The following is a 15634-nucleotide window of genomic DNA, read 5'->3' on the forward strand; positions in this document are numbered from 1 at the left end:
AAGGGTCAAAAGCTCAAAGATTTGTACCCAAGCTTAGTACAAAACTCAACAGCATGTGTCAAATGTTATGAAATCCAATGTATATGATTATAATTCCATTAATAAGGAATTAATTTTAGAGGATGTTATTAATATATTACAAGACATTTTAACATGTGTTTTTCTTCTGAAACATCATTGCAGAGAGAAACATTTTAACAATTTACTTTCTGGTTTCTCTAAAGTTAAGTCAGAAGACAATTCCAGAAGGAAATCGGTATATTAGAAAGATGGCATTGTTTTTGAGTGTCTAGTTATTCTTTTTTATTTGAGATCATGGAATTACTATAAAGGAAACAAGTCATAATTCAGCTAAGGTCACTTTAAAGTTCAAAAGTATTTTCAAGTCCACGGTAATTTAAATTGTTTTCCTATTTTAGCATAATAATGTGGCTGTTATTTTGAATTTGCATGATCCATGATGAGGTATAAAATTCTGCATCAGTCTCCCTGATCCATGACATCTTAATTTTTTTAAGTGTGTCCATAAAACGTAGACAACCATAGGAGAGCATATTCAGATGTTTTCAATAGCTTTGGAACAGACAAGAGGAAGAAGAAAGAGCAACCTTCCCAAATAAACTTCTCTTGCATAGGAAAAAGCCTCCGTCATAATGGACATGGCAAGATTTAAACAAAAGACACACATAATAAAAATGTAAATGAGTTTGCTTTACTAAAACTATAACTTTAAAGTCTTTTGTTGTAAGTTATCCTGAAACCTTCTTACAAGGTAATCACTTTGCATAGAGATTTAAGCTGAAGTCTTCAATAGCGTTAACCGCCTGCACAGCCTCTGTGACAGGCATGCAAAGCCACGTTAATGTTCAGAATATGAATTGCCTCTGGGTGGCTCCCCCACCCAGCAGAAAACCAACTGTGTGCATATCTGCGCGCCTGATGGACGCCATGCGGCTCACAGCCTGCACACGTCACCCCTTGACATGTGATGGGCTCCTCACCACACTGGCAGCGCTGACGCCGAGAAATACCACAAAGGGAACAAGCCCCCCTCCTTAGTCGTACACTGTGCCACCCCCTGGCGCTGCCCATCCACGGTCTCCCCAGCCTGCCTAGTTACAGGGGACAGTGCTCCAGACACTCAGAGAGGAGTGTGGGTGGAGGGGCCCCAGCTGCCTCCCCGGACACAGCCTCCATAATGAATTGACCTGAATGAGGAGGGCACAGGAACAGTATGATATGCATTATTCCTGTCAATAAAATGTCCCCATGTGCTGGGGTCTTTGTACAGAATGTACTGTGGCCTTTCTTCCAGCCAGTTCTATTTATCCCCCTTCCTTTTTGCTATTCATATTGTAAGTGTGTAATAGAATTCAGAAAATTATATGATAGAGCCTCTGTATCTGCATTGTCTTAGAGTTGCATATTTAAATCCTCGGCTCCCTGCTTAGAAATATGGAATCCCCTGTCTTTTCAGGACTCTTTTGCCAAGGAGTCCAGCTCTCCAAAACCAATGTCAGAAAAGGAATTTATAGACTACAGGGCAGAGAACGAGAGGTTGATGCAAATCATCACAGTGCTGGAGGAGGAATCACAAGCGGCCATCAAAGAAAATGCAATATTAGGTAACATTGTCAACCAATTTTTGTAATATATGTATTTATATATGTATTTCATAATATATATTTATAATATATACATATATATGTTTAGAAATCAGTTTTTCTTTTAAGATAGCTTTCTTTGCTTGGAACATAGGATTTATCTATATTTGTGCTATTGAGCCTTTGCCTTGTGAAAAGAAAAGAAAAGAAAAGAAAAGAAAAGAAAAGAAAAGAAAGGAAAAGAGAAAAGAAAGAGCAACTCAGTTTGCCCACTTTGCTTAGGAGTTCTATAAACAGACACGTGTGCGATGGTCTAAACTTTTACCTACATAAGGGACATGTTGGAATACCATGTAGAGAAGCAGGCTTAGCCCTTCAGAGAAAATTGCTGGGACTCAATACTTAGATTCAATTTTTGATATGAACTATAAATGCAAACTTTCCTCTTGAGACTTTAGATTTCATTTTGTTCAGACTACAAACATCAATAAAAAAAATTGTGCATTTTTTTTTATCTCCAGAAGTACACTGCTTTTAAAGTGCCTTTTAGATTTAACTTTTGGTCATTGTATTTGTGTGGGATGTTTTTTCCCTCTTTGCATGATGTTCTCATAATCTACTCTGTGAGAACGGAGCAACGATTAAAACACGGGTATGAACACTGCGAAATGAGATCCATTGCAGTCTCTCTTCAGTATAGGAGGACGCCACACCACTATGAATCCAATTCTCTTCTGATGTGGTATAATAGGACTTTCTCGGATAGCGGCCTTTCTTAGCAGTCATAAAGTGCCACCTGCTAAATAAAACACTTTGTATTGGCAGTAACAAAAAAAAATGCCCACCGATAATATTGATGAAAAGCTCTTAGCCCTCAACCACACTTGCATCTTGAACTTATTTCTCACTCCATATCTGACCAGCCATCCAAACAGCAGGGAGAAGGCTGTGAATGTCAAGGGCGTTTGTGAAGGTCACCATCCTGCTAAGACTCATGCTCACCAGGCCTGCCAGTCCCTCTAAAGCCTGCCCCAAAGCAGGCGGTTTGAATACAGAAGCCTACGCGTGTAATTTCATGGTCGGCCTCTCTCTCCTTTTGTTTACAGAGGATGAACTTATGTATCTGAAAGAGATTTCAGACCAGGATCAGCGAACTATTCAAAAGGTATGAAGATCTTTTACATTGATAAATGACTCTTTTTAAATTGAAATATCAGTACCATTGGCTAAATGACACCACACCGGGCGTCTTCACATGCAGGGAAAGTTGTCTCATGCATTTTGCCATTATGCTATTTTAACAAAATATTTCCTTGTTATCTGGAATAAAGTATCTAGTAATTAAGAATTCTGACTGGAAACCCAATGGTATAGTGGCCATCACCTATTTGTGGATGTATGAGCATCTGTCTTGTTGGTTGAAACAAACAGAGAAGTTACAGGAGTTTGAGAGCTTCCTAACTTTGCCTGTAAGCATCTATAAGTAAGAATGAGGACACAGTCACATCTTGTCTTCAGGCCAGATGCTGAAGGATGCTCTTATTTCTAGACAAGAATGAATTATTTTGCTAGATCAATCTTCATTTAAAGCAAGAAAAGTTTAAGTGCCATGAAAATCAAGATTCTCTGGTGCCCCTGAGGCACAGGACCATAGCAGAAACTCTCTCCTCATGAGGCCCACGCTGGTGAGATACCCCTGCTTGAAGTCTTCTGAGCAATATTTCTTCCCTGTGCAGTTTTTCCTGTACTGTGAGTTCCTGAGCAGACAGCAGCCTATCTCACCTGTGCTGAGGACCATGCCTCCCACCATGAAATATATACCTGTACTGGTGCATAGATTGAAGATGCATTTAGAGTTCATAGAGCTGCAGATGAGAGGCAGATCCCCATCCCCAAATTATGTATTATAAAGGTACATACTTTCCAGTAAGTGAATTATCAATTTTTAGGTTCAGTTAGGCAAAATTAAAAACATGGTTCTTGGAGCTGGAAAGATAGCTCATTGGTTAAGAGCATCGGCTACTCTTCTAATTGGCCCAACCAGCTGTAACTCCAGTTGCAGGAGATCGAATAGCCTCTAAGTACACTGCATGCATGGTGTATAGACATGCATGCAGGCAACACAACCGTGCATATAAAAATAAATATTTTTAAAAGGAATAAAAAGGAATACATGTACATATATGTGTGTGTATCTGTAGATATAGATATAGATTAGATATATACATATAGATGTAGATATAGATATAGATGTAGGTATAGGTATAGGTATAGATATATAGATCCTTTGTTCTTCAATTACATAAGCCACATTTCAAAAGCATGGTAGCCACATGGACCCACGTTAGGGTGGTTCTGACCAGGTCTGACTTTTCACTGCACAACATTCTTGGAGTTCAGATAAAATCAGCTTCAAAAGCTGTAGTTAACACCTACAGGTCAGAGCTCAGACATGTTTTCCTCTGCTAAGCAGGTCTCCATGAAATGATTTCGTTTTCTGGGGCTTCACCCAATTTCCTACAGCTGCACCATAAACCCTGCTGCCACTAAGTAGCAGTGGCTTCTGGACAGACAGGTCGGAGATTCTCAGCAACAGCTTTGTTGGCTTAAAAGGAAATCTCCAGATTCTGGCCTCACTTTGCTCCCAGGGAAGCACACTGCTCATTTAAAAAGCTCCTCGGGCCACTGTGTTTAGGACCTCTAGCGATGATGAGCTACAGTCTTGTCTGTGAGGAACACAATATGAAGTTAAAGCCAGGAATGTCCCCTGTAAGTCCTTCAGGGTGCAAACCATGCCCTGTGTCCATCTTGGCTGCCTCAGGTTCTAGATCCATGGTGCTCAGGTCTGCCTTCTGGCCACATGTGGCCCCTGGACATTTGCTGCATTTGAGAGAATTTATTTTGAGCAATTATAAATGGGAAAAAACCCAATGCTTATTTCAAAGAATAGAAAAAATCTTTGTTTTCAGAACTTTAGATAGTGGATCCTTCTTGTCATTTGGAAGTTTACTAAAATCTACATAGATAAAAAAATTTTTTAATGTTTTTTTTTTTTTTTGGTTTTGTCAAGACAGGGTTTCTCTGTGTAGCCCTGGCTGCCCTGGAACTCTCTCTGTAGACCAGGCTGGCCTTGAACTCAGAAATCCGCCTGCCTCTGCCTCCCAGAGTGCTGGGATTACAGGCGTGCGCCATCACCGCCCGGCCATAGATAAAAAATTTAACTCTCAAATTTGTCTTGAATTCAAAAAGATATACACAGTGTTTTCTTTTAAAAAATCAATATAAAATATGAGATATTTCCATCATAATTTTAATATTCACTAGGTATTTATATTAATATTTGAGGTATATACAGATAGATAGATAAAATATAATTGTAACATCATGTTTTACTTTTTAGCAAGGCTTCTATAAAATTGAATTTATGTATATGACTCACAATGCATTTCTGTTTGCCAGCTCTATTCTAGATGATTATTATACGGTGGCTCTCAACCCTCCTAAAGCTGTGACCCTTTAATATAGTTTCTCATGTTGCCGTGACCCCTAGCCACAAAATTACATAATATTGCTACTGTTATGAAGTATAACGTAAATACCGGATCTGCAGAATGTCTGATATGTGACCCCTGTGGGAGGGTCAGTCAACGACCACTGTAATCTGCTGTAATACAGGACATCTCCTTCATCTCCGTCTTCCTCTATAAGGCCTATGCTTCTCCTTTGCTTTTCCTTACAATCACTGCAGTTCTGAATAGACACAAAGTATAAGCTCACTTATTCCTGAGAGGAAAGAACCTAGATTCCTGTTTTATTTCTGACTCTGTGCTCCTGTGGACTAGTTCTTTCCACTCTCCCTTCCTCTTTCTCCCTGGCTTACTATGTATATAGAGATAATAATGTTTGTGAAGGTGCTTTGTCGACTGGAAAGCAGGTCAGACCTTGTTAAACGAGAGGGAACAGACCTTTGTTGCTTTGTTCCCAACACCTTTCAGTAAATTAGTTCAAGTATGTTTATTGGGTGTTTTTGAGTGTCACTAGTGTTAGAAAAAATTTAAATGTTTGTATGTATGTATACACACACACACACACACACACACACACACACGGTGTGTGGGACCTGCTAGGAAGGAACAGACCAAGACCAAAGGGCAGAGTGATAAATACATAGAAAAGAGAAACTTGGTTTCAAATGGAAAGTTCTAGAAACCCTTTGCAAACAGTCCCATTCTTTTTCTCACCCAGCCCTCTTGGGCTATTATTCTCCACAGTGCAGGAGGGCTCAGAAGCTGGCAGCTGAGTGTGAGCGTGCAGTGTGAGGTGTGTTCTGGGACGTCTGGAAACATGGCGTGGCTAACTCATGTCATAGGGACCATTGAGATGACAAGATGACAATCTGTGGTAGATCACAAAGAGGAAAACCGGAGCCTGGGGAAGCAGTGGGCAGAAAAAGAAAAAATGGAAAAGACAAAGTCACAAGCTTCACCTGAGACACGAGCTCCTTCTTTAAGCAGTAGGTGTGATAAAAGAACAAATTGGAGACTGAGTCTGAGATAAGTGCTCTACAGGACAGAATTCAGTAGCTTTCATGTTGTGATTCAAAATCCGTATTTAATTTAACAAGAGAGTTTGTAAGCCTGTTTTCCATCCGCTGCCACCTCACAATCTCATCTTGAGCCCTTATTCTAGTATGTGGCAGATCAGGAGGCTCCGAGCACAGTAGAAATGTGACGCCCAGCAAGCCGAGGGACTGCGGGACAGCACGGAGGCACGCTCAGCTGCTCAGCGTGGGTGGTAGGAGGGTCAAAGCCAGTCAAAGGAAAGGCATTGAGCTGTCTCCGGAAGCCAGACAGAGCTGGGGGGGGGAGAATGGAGGGGGCTCCAGAAGGGAATCCTAAGAACAGTAAGAATCTGCTTCTTAAAGGGCAAGGTGTATGTTTTCACCAGCTGAGAGTGTATAAGAGGAAGAGGCAGCGATGGTCAGGAGCACTGGGCAGGGCCATTCATACCAAAGGGTCGGATGCCTTCTGAGTTCGCGGACAAACCTGGACTCTGTGCTAGGCTCAGACCTGTGTTTCATGAAGATGAATGGGAAGAAAGAAATGGGGATCCGAGGCAGGGCGAGAATTCAGGAAGTAACTTGGAGAAACAGTAGACAGTGCAAAGTCTTGAATGGGGACTCTAGAGATGTTTATCAGATTAGTAAATACAATTAATTGATTGAGTTGAACAAAGATCTAAATTAAGGTTTGAATTTTACCTACATAAACAGCAATTGTTTCAACTACAAAAAAAAAGTGTCATAAGGACAGAGGTAAAAAGTGGTTTTTAAGGAGAGTGTTCCGTCAAAACGTATGGTTTGATGTGCAAATAAATATATCATCAAAACCTGAAGCAAGCAGATGTGTCATACTAAAAGATAAGCAAAGCTATTCTGGGGGCAGATTAACTCACCCTGTCCCATCACGGTGTCACACCCAAGACAAATGTGGCGAGAAAAGTGGTGAGTAATATAGTAGCATTATTAATTGTTCACTATTATTATGAATTATACTAGTAATGTAATAATTAAGCACTATTAATTAATAAACATTCGCATTGTTTTGTGTGTTAATATGTTTATATATATTTATAGTATGTTTAGCATGTTTATATATGATTATATAGTATAGTATTTTAGTATGTTTATATATGATTATCAGAACATAATCTATAGGAAATTAATTTTCCCTTTGGTCACATTCTTCTCCCACATTAAAATGTGTTTTTACTACAGTCTGCTGAGGAAAACAGCTTAGGTCTTGTGTTCTTCTCTTTAGTCAAATTTTCCTGTTTTTCCTCTATTACAGCTAATGGATAGTAGAGACAGACTAAGGTATGAACTGGACTGTGAAAAACTAGCCATTCAAGATATGGTAAGAGGATTTCTATTTCCCCTAAGGAATCTGATTTCGCTTTAACCTGACTTTAGCCTAACCTGAATGTCTCAGGTGCTTCGCATGTAACAGCTGCTGTGAGCAGATTATTATGTCTCCTTCGTCAAGACCCTGTGTATGTACAATTACAGAGACTTATAAATAGATGTTTGTTGGAAAAGCTGGAATATCGCTTTGATAAACAGGGGGTAAACTCCAGGGTAAGAAACAGTGTCACTACTGAAGATGGATGTATAAAGTATTTTCATTTTATAAATCTAAAAACCAAAGGGAATTTGAAAGCCTGGGATTTGGAAGGATTTGCTATTTTTAGTTACAAATTGTAGTAACCAGCGACAAGGAAAGAGCGCAGCTAGATATTTTGGCATTCCGTCCTAGTCTCAAGAAAACACTGCCTTTTTATGTTCTTTTAAGAGAACTTTCCAGACGGCTGGTCTTTTATCAGTTGACTCCCCCACCCCCAGGCCCTCACCACCAGCTCTAGGGGCAGCTCTGCCTGTCAGCTGACCACCACTAGTATGTCTTTGTTACAGTAAACTGTGTTTATTATAATAAAAAATAAAACACAGCTTGACTTGGGTCTGAAATGGGCTTGGAAAGAATATGACACTGTGTGCAGGAGAATAGGTTGCTCCCAGGAAATCCACGCCACTTCACACACTGAAGCGTTTGCTTTTCCACAGCTTGTCAGACTTGTGCCAAGTTGTGACTGTCTCCCTAACTCTGTTTTGTTACCCTGGGGCACCCTGTGTTTTGGGTTCCTTGTCATAGAAATTAATTCAAAACAATGGTCCTGGATTACAATGAAGCCTTCTATGAAACCAACTTGGGAATCCAGGCGAGGGGGGAACTTTAAGACCCACTGTTCATAAACACCACGTGTTAGCAAATGTGTTATTTGGGGTCCTTTACTTTTAAATACCTGCATATAAAAAGCCGCCCTCCTGTGGGTGAACTTGTTGGGGTCTATCTGCCTCTGCCCTTCTAGCGAAGTCCAGCCTCTGCTTTGAAAAACAGCTAAATACACACATAAAACAGCTAAATACACACATAGTGATTACGGGGAAGGGAAGTGTTTTTATTGGGCGTAAAGTAAATGTGACATTGTTAGTTTGTCAGTAGCAATTGAAAGAGCCCTTCAGCAGGGAATTCATGCCTGTACTGGGAGTAGTCTCCAAGGCCTGCCTGATCTGTCTTTTTCTTTCTTTCTTTCTTTCTTTCTTTCTTTCTTTCTTTCTTTCTTTCTTTCTTTCTTTCTTTCTTTCTTTCTTTCTTTCTTTCTTTCTTTCTTTCTTTCTTCCTTCCTTCCTTCCTTCCTTTCTCTCTCTCTCTCTCTCTCTCTTTCTCTCTCTCTCTCTCCCCCCCCTCTCTCTCTCTCTCTCTCTCTCTCTCTCTCTCTCTCTCTCTCTCTCTTTTAAAAAACCTTAGGAGTTCAGCGGGTGCTATTGTGTTGCTCATGGTGGGGGTGGGGGTGGGGGATGGGGGACCAAACCCATTTTATTTTGTTAGCCCTGCATCTTGCGGCCAAGCAGCAAGAACCTGCCTCAAACAAAACAAAAATAAACAAAAAACAAAAAACCCAGAACAAAAGCAAACAACAAAAAGCCCAGCATGGTGCTAGAGTTTTAATGTGCTTACAGACAGTTTGGAGGTTCGAGTTCTCAGTATGAGCATGAGTTTAAATCTGTCCTTGGGACCAAGGTTGACATGGTGGACCAGTTTCCCTTGTCACCACCAGGCCTTAGAAGGAGACAGCATTCGTTCAGGATCGTTGGCAGTGCTGGTTCATGCTCACCTGTGTCTGTCCAGAAATCAGTGTATGGGTGGACTGAAAAGGAGAGGAAGAGACTAGAACTGGCCATTATTTTATCACATCTCATTTCTTACTGAAAGGCTTTTGGTTTTCTGTTACTGTTTCCCAAAATAGTTTCTGGCCTATTAAGAGTCTCATGTAAAAAACAAATGCACATTTAAAAGTAAGAACAACAAACAACAACAACAACACACAGCACACAGTAAGCATACGTAGGCAATCATGTATGTTAGAATTGTCACAAGACAAATTATAGTGAAATCCCAGTAAGAAAAAGACACTTTGGCCCATGGTTTCTGAGGGCCCATTCTGTGACCCTCTACTTCCATTGTTTCTAAGCCTGTGATGTAGTAGACTATTTGCAGGGAGAGAAAGTGGAGCAGAACTCATGGTGGACGGAAGAAGCCAACAGAGGGACAGGATACAGTCCATACGGGCGTGCCTCATATTCTCTCTAGCTAAAACCTCACCTTGACGTTTCATTTACTTCCTAGTAATGCTGACACTTACGTAGAAATCCATTGATGAGGCCAGAGATCTCATGACCCCATAGCTTCCCTGCGCATGGACTCATAGTCTACAGACTCCACCTTTAACATGCAAGTTTTTTGGGGGGTAAGCTTCAGATCCCCACAATTACATATGGAGAAATTGTATCCCTAGATGGGGCTTGGGGGGGGGGGAACACGGGAAATAGCTATGTATCAATTCTTATACAATTCTTAAGCAATTTTTAAAACTTTATCTAGAAGTATGTAAAGGAGAGAGTCCCTGTCAGAAAAGAAAGTGCCTTCCTTCAACTGCTTTCCACACGCTCCATCTCTCTGACAGGGAGTGCAGGCTCTGCCCTAGACCATTCTGGGGTCACAGCAGACTCCTGAGCTCTACTCGCTTCTGTTACCAGATTCCTTTTAGTGCATGCTTCAAGCCGGCCCAATCCTACTGTGTGCAATATGGCAGTTGTTTGGCCATCTGGGACACCGATGTTCCTGGTGATCTGAACAAAACCTCACTGATGCCAAAATTCTGGGACGAATGGCCCTCCTCTGTGGAAACTAGCACCAATGAGCAGCGAGTGACTGCTCACTGTATGCCAGGCAGTCCAGGGCAGCTCTGCTCTCAGAGTCTCAGCGACTCCCTACACACTGGTCCGTCCAGCGTGCACAGCTGAGAGTCCTGCTCAACCTGTGCTATCTAATTACACGGCCCAAAGGGCAGAGGGACGCTGCTGACAGGAAAAAGTCCCTCTGTCAATTGTTGTTCACATAATCTCTAACAATCTCCACCGTAAATTCATGAGAACTAGGAAAGATTTAAGGTAATTAACATTTTATCGTTATGAAAATAATTTATATTTTACAGAATCACAAATGGCCTTAGGGACTACGAGGACCCTTGGACTACAGTTTGACATCTGCTATACTATTTAATAAGTTTAAAATATTCCTAGCCAGGGGCCCTCGGTTTCCCCCGCGAGGAGTGGGGCTCCGGGTTGGGGTGCTTGTGGCCACATCCCTGGCTCCCATAGTCCCTGGATTTTCACGCTGGCCTGTCAATGGACTGTGAAGCCGTGGCATGAGTGGGCACGAGTGGGTGTGGTGGCGAGCACCAGTGTGTGCACAGTGGTGGCAGGCGTGGTGCCGGCCCAGTACATATTCACCTTGGAGAGAAAAACTGCCACAAGACCAAGATCATCGAAATGAAGATTGATAATCACAAAATGACTAATCAGGAGTCTGCTGTCCATTTGAAAATGATGCCGGGATTTCAGGAAAGCTCAGTGGTGCAGGGAGAGAGCTAGCCAACCAGGAGTGCAGAGAAGCCAGAGAGTGCAGGTAGGAACACCCCTGCTGCTCAGAGGAACCAGTTCAAAACCCTCAGGACACAAGAACCCAGGGGAAGCCAGGACAGGAGTCATCTGATTTCCATCTGCACCCAGAGCTGATCCTGGGCCACAAAGCTACATACACAATTATCGCCACAAGGGTACTGATCTTCCAAGAGTACTGATACACAGGCTTGCAGAACATGAACAAGCCACATTCAGAGACAGCAAAACCAGCTACCATCAGAGATAACGAGATGGTAAAAGGTAAACATAAGAACATTACCAACAGAAACTAAGGTGACAGGGCATCATCTGAACCCAGTTCTCCCACAACATCAAGTCCTGGATATCCCAACACACTGGAAAAGCAAGATTTGGATTTAAAATCACATCTCATAATGCTGATAGAGGACTTCAAGAAGGACATAAATAACTCTCCTAAAGACATACAGAAGAACAAGGGTAAACAGGTAGAAGTCCTTAAAGAGGAAACACAAAAATACCTTAAAGAATTACAGGAAAATACACACAAGTAAAGGAACTGAACAAAACCATCCAGGATATAAAAATGGAATTAGAAATAATAAATCACAAAGGGAGACAACTCTGAACATAAAAAACCTAGGAGATAAATCAGGAATCATAGATGCAAGCATCAGCAACACAATACAAGAGATAGAAGAGAGAATCTCAGGTGCAGAAGATAACATAGAAAACATTGACACAACAGTCAAAAATATATAAAATGCAAAAATCTTCTAACCAAAAACATCCAGGAAATCCAGTACACAATGAGAAGACCAAACATAAGGATTATAGGTATATAAAAGAGTTAAGATGTGCAGCTTAAAGGGCCAGTAAATATCTTCAACAAAATTATAGAAGAAAACTTCCTTAACCTAAAGAAAGAGATGTCCATAAACGTACAAGAAGCCTACAGAATTCCAAATAGATTGGACCAGAAAAGAAATTTCTCCCATCACATAATAATCAAAACAGCAAATGCAATAAAATATTAAAAGCAGTAAGGGGAAAAGGTCAAGTAATATATAAAGAAAAACTTACCAGAATTACACCAGACCTCTCACCAAAGACTATGAAAGCTAAAAGATCCTAGGCAGATCTCGTACAAACCCTAAGGGAATACAAATGCCAGCCCAGACTACTATACCCAGCAAAACTCTCAATTACCATAGATGGAGAAACCAAGATATTCCATGACAAAACCAAATTTACACATTATCTTTCCACAAATCCAGCCCTACAAAGGATAATAGATGGAAAACTCCACCACAAGAAGGAAACTACACCCTAGAAAAATCAAGAAAGTGTTCTTCTTTCAACAAACACAAATGAAGATAACCACACAAGCATAAAAATAACATCAAAAATAACGGGAAGCAACAACAATCACTATTCCTTAATATCTCTTAACATCAATGGACTCAATTCCCCAATAAAATGACATAAACTAACAGACTAGATACCTAAACTGGACCCAGCAGTTTGCTGCATTCAGGAAATACACCTCAGTATCAAAGGCAAACACTACTTCAGAGTAAAGAGCTGGAAAGCAATTTTCCAAGCATCTGGTCCCAGGAAACAAGCTTGAGTAGCCATTCTAATGTTGGATAAAATCAGCTTTCAACCAAAAGTCATCAAAAGACACAGAATGACACTTCATACTCTTCAAAGGAAAAATCTACCAAGAACAACTCTCAATTTTGAACTTCTATGCTCCAAATGCAAGGGCACCCACCTTCATGAATACAGCTCAAAGCACACATTGCGCCTCACACAACTGTGGGGGACTTCAACACCCCATTATCATCAATGGACAGATCAGTGAAACACAAACTAAACAGAAACACAGCAAAACTAACAAGTTATGGACCAAATAGATTTAACAGATATCTATAGAACATTTCTTCCTAAATCAAAAGAATATACCTTCTTCTCAGCACCTCATGCTACCTTTTCCATAACTGACCATATAATTGGTCACAAAACAGACCTCAACAGATACAAGAAGATTGAAATAATCCCATGCCTCCTATCAGATCACTACTGATTAAGGCTGCTCTGCGATAGCAACAAAAATGACAGCCCACATACACATGGAAGCTGAACAATGCTCTACTCAATGATGACTTGGTCAAAGAAGAAATAAGGAAAGAAATCAAAGACTTTTTAGAGTTTTATGAAAGTGAAGGCACAGCATACCTAAATTTATGGGACACAATGAAAGCAGTGCTAAAAGGAAAATTCATAGTTCTGAGTACCTCCAAAAAGAAACTGGAGAGAGTATACACTAGCAGCTTAACAGCACACCTGAAAGCTCTAGATCAAAAAGAAGCTAATACAACCAAAAGCAGTAGATGGCAGGAAATAATCTAAGTCAGGTCTGAAATCAACCAAGCAGAAACAAAAAACTACACAAAAGAAAAAAAATCAAGAACACCAGGAGCTGGTTCTTTGAGAAAATCAACAAGATAGATAAACCCTTAGCTAGACTAACCAGAGGGCACAGAGACAGTATCCAAATTAACAAAATCAGAAATGAAAAGGGAGATATAACAACAGAAACGGAGGAAATTCAAAAAAATAATCAGATCCTACTTCAAAAGCCTATACTCAACACAACTGGAAAATCTGGATGAAATGGACAATTTCCTAGACTGATAACAAATACCAAAGTTACATCAGGATCAGATAGACCATCTAAACAGTCTCATAACCCCTAAAGAAATAGAAGCAGTCGTTGAAATTCTCCCAACCAAAAGAAGCACAGGACCAGATGGTTTTAGTACAGAATTCTATCAGACCTTCAAAGAAGACCTAATACCAATACTCTTCAAACTATTCCACAAAATAGAAACTGAAGGTACACTACCCAACTCGTTCTATGAAGCCACAATTGTGCTGATTCCAAAACCACACAAAAATCCAACAAAGAAAGAGAACTTTAGATCAATTTCCCTTATGAATATCAATGCAAAAATACTCAATAAAATTCCAGCCAACCAAATCCAAGAACACATCAAAACGATCATTCACCACGATCAAGTAGGCTTCATCCCAGGAATGCAGAGATGGTTCAATATATGGAAATCCATGAATGTAATCCACTACATAAATAAAATCAAATTAAAAAACCACATGGTCATTTCATTAGATGCTGAAAAAGCATTTGACAAAATTCAGCATCCCTTCATGTAAAAAGTCTTGGAAAGATCAGGAATTCAAGGCCCCTACCTAAACATAGTAAAAGCAATATACAGCAAACCATTAACCAACATCAAACTAAATGGAGAGAAACTTGAAGCAATCCCACTAAAATCAGGGATTAGACAATGCTGCCTTCTCTCTCTCCATATCTATTCAATATAGTACTTGAAGTTCTAGCTAGAACAATCAGACAACAAAAGGAGGTTAAAGGGATAGAAATTGTAAAAGAAGAAGTCAAGCTATCACTATTTACAAATGATATGATATTACATTTAAATGGCCCCAAAACCTCCACCAGAGAACTCCTATAGCTGATAAACAACTTCAACAAAGTGGCCGGATATAAAATTAGCTCAAACAAATCAGTAGCCTTCCTATACTCAAAAGACAAACAAGCTGAGAAAGAAATTAGGGAAATGACACCTATCACAATAGTCACAAATAATATTACATACCTTCCTGTGACTCTAACCAAGCAAGTGAAAGATCTGTATGACAAGAACTTAAGTCTCTGAAGAAAGAAATCTAAGAAGACCTCAGAAGATAGAAAGATCTCCTATGCTCATGGATTGGCAGTATTAATATAGTGAAAATGGCCATCTTGCCAAAAACAATATACAGATTCACTGCAATCAAAATTCCAACTCAATTCTTCATAGAGTTAGAAAGCGCAATTATAAAATTCATCTGGAATAACAAAAAACTATTCCCAGGATAGTTAAAACTATTCTCAAGAATAAAAGAATTTCTGGGGGTATCAGCATCCCAGACCTCAAGCTGTACTATAGAGAAATAGTGATAAAAACTGCATGGTATTGGTACAGTGACAGGCAGGTAGATCAATGGAATAGAATTGAAGACCCAGAAATGAACCCACACACCTAGGGTCACTTGATCTTTGACAAAGGAGTTAAAACCATCTACTGGAAAAAAGATAGCCTTTTCAACAAATGGTGCTAGTTCAAGAAGAATGCAAATCAATCCAGTTTTATCTCCTTGTACAAAGCTCAAGTCCAAGTGGATCAGGGACCTCCACATAAAACCAGACACATTGAAACTAATAGAAAAGAAAATGGGAAAGAGCCTTGAGGACATCTGCACAGGGGGAAAAATTCCTGAACTAAACACCAGTAGCTTACGCTCTAAGATCAAGAATTGACAAATGCGACCTCATAAAATGACAAAGTTTCTATAAGTCAAAGGACATTGCCAATAGGACAAAACA

General features: G+C 40.1%; 1 protein-coding gene across 1 annotated transcript in view; it reads left to right on the top strand.

Annotated features, from left to right (window-relative positions):
- Positions 1-15634, top strand: part of C14H10orf67 (chromosome 14 C10orf67 homolog) — an 86993-nt gene that overhangs the window by 33633 nt on the left and 37726 nt on the right. Inside the window, exons 6-8 of the mRNA XM_052156635.1 lie at positions 1478-1625; positions 2711-2769; positions 7454-7519. Of these exons, the coding sequence (XP_052012595.1) occupies positions 1478-1625; positions 2711-2769; positions 7454-7519 (273 nt within the window). The remainder of the gene's footprint in view (positions 1-1477; positions 1626-2710; positions 2770-7453; positions 7520-15634) is intronic.

This window comes from Apodemus sylvaticus, chromosome 14 (assembly GCF_947179515.1).
Source record: "Apodemus sylvaticus chromosome 14, mApoSyl1.1, whole genome shotgun sequence".
NCBI lineage: Eukaryota > Metazoa > Chordata > Mammalia > Rodentia > Muridae > Apodemus > Apodemus sylvaticus.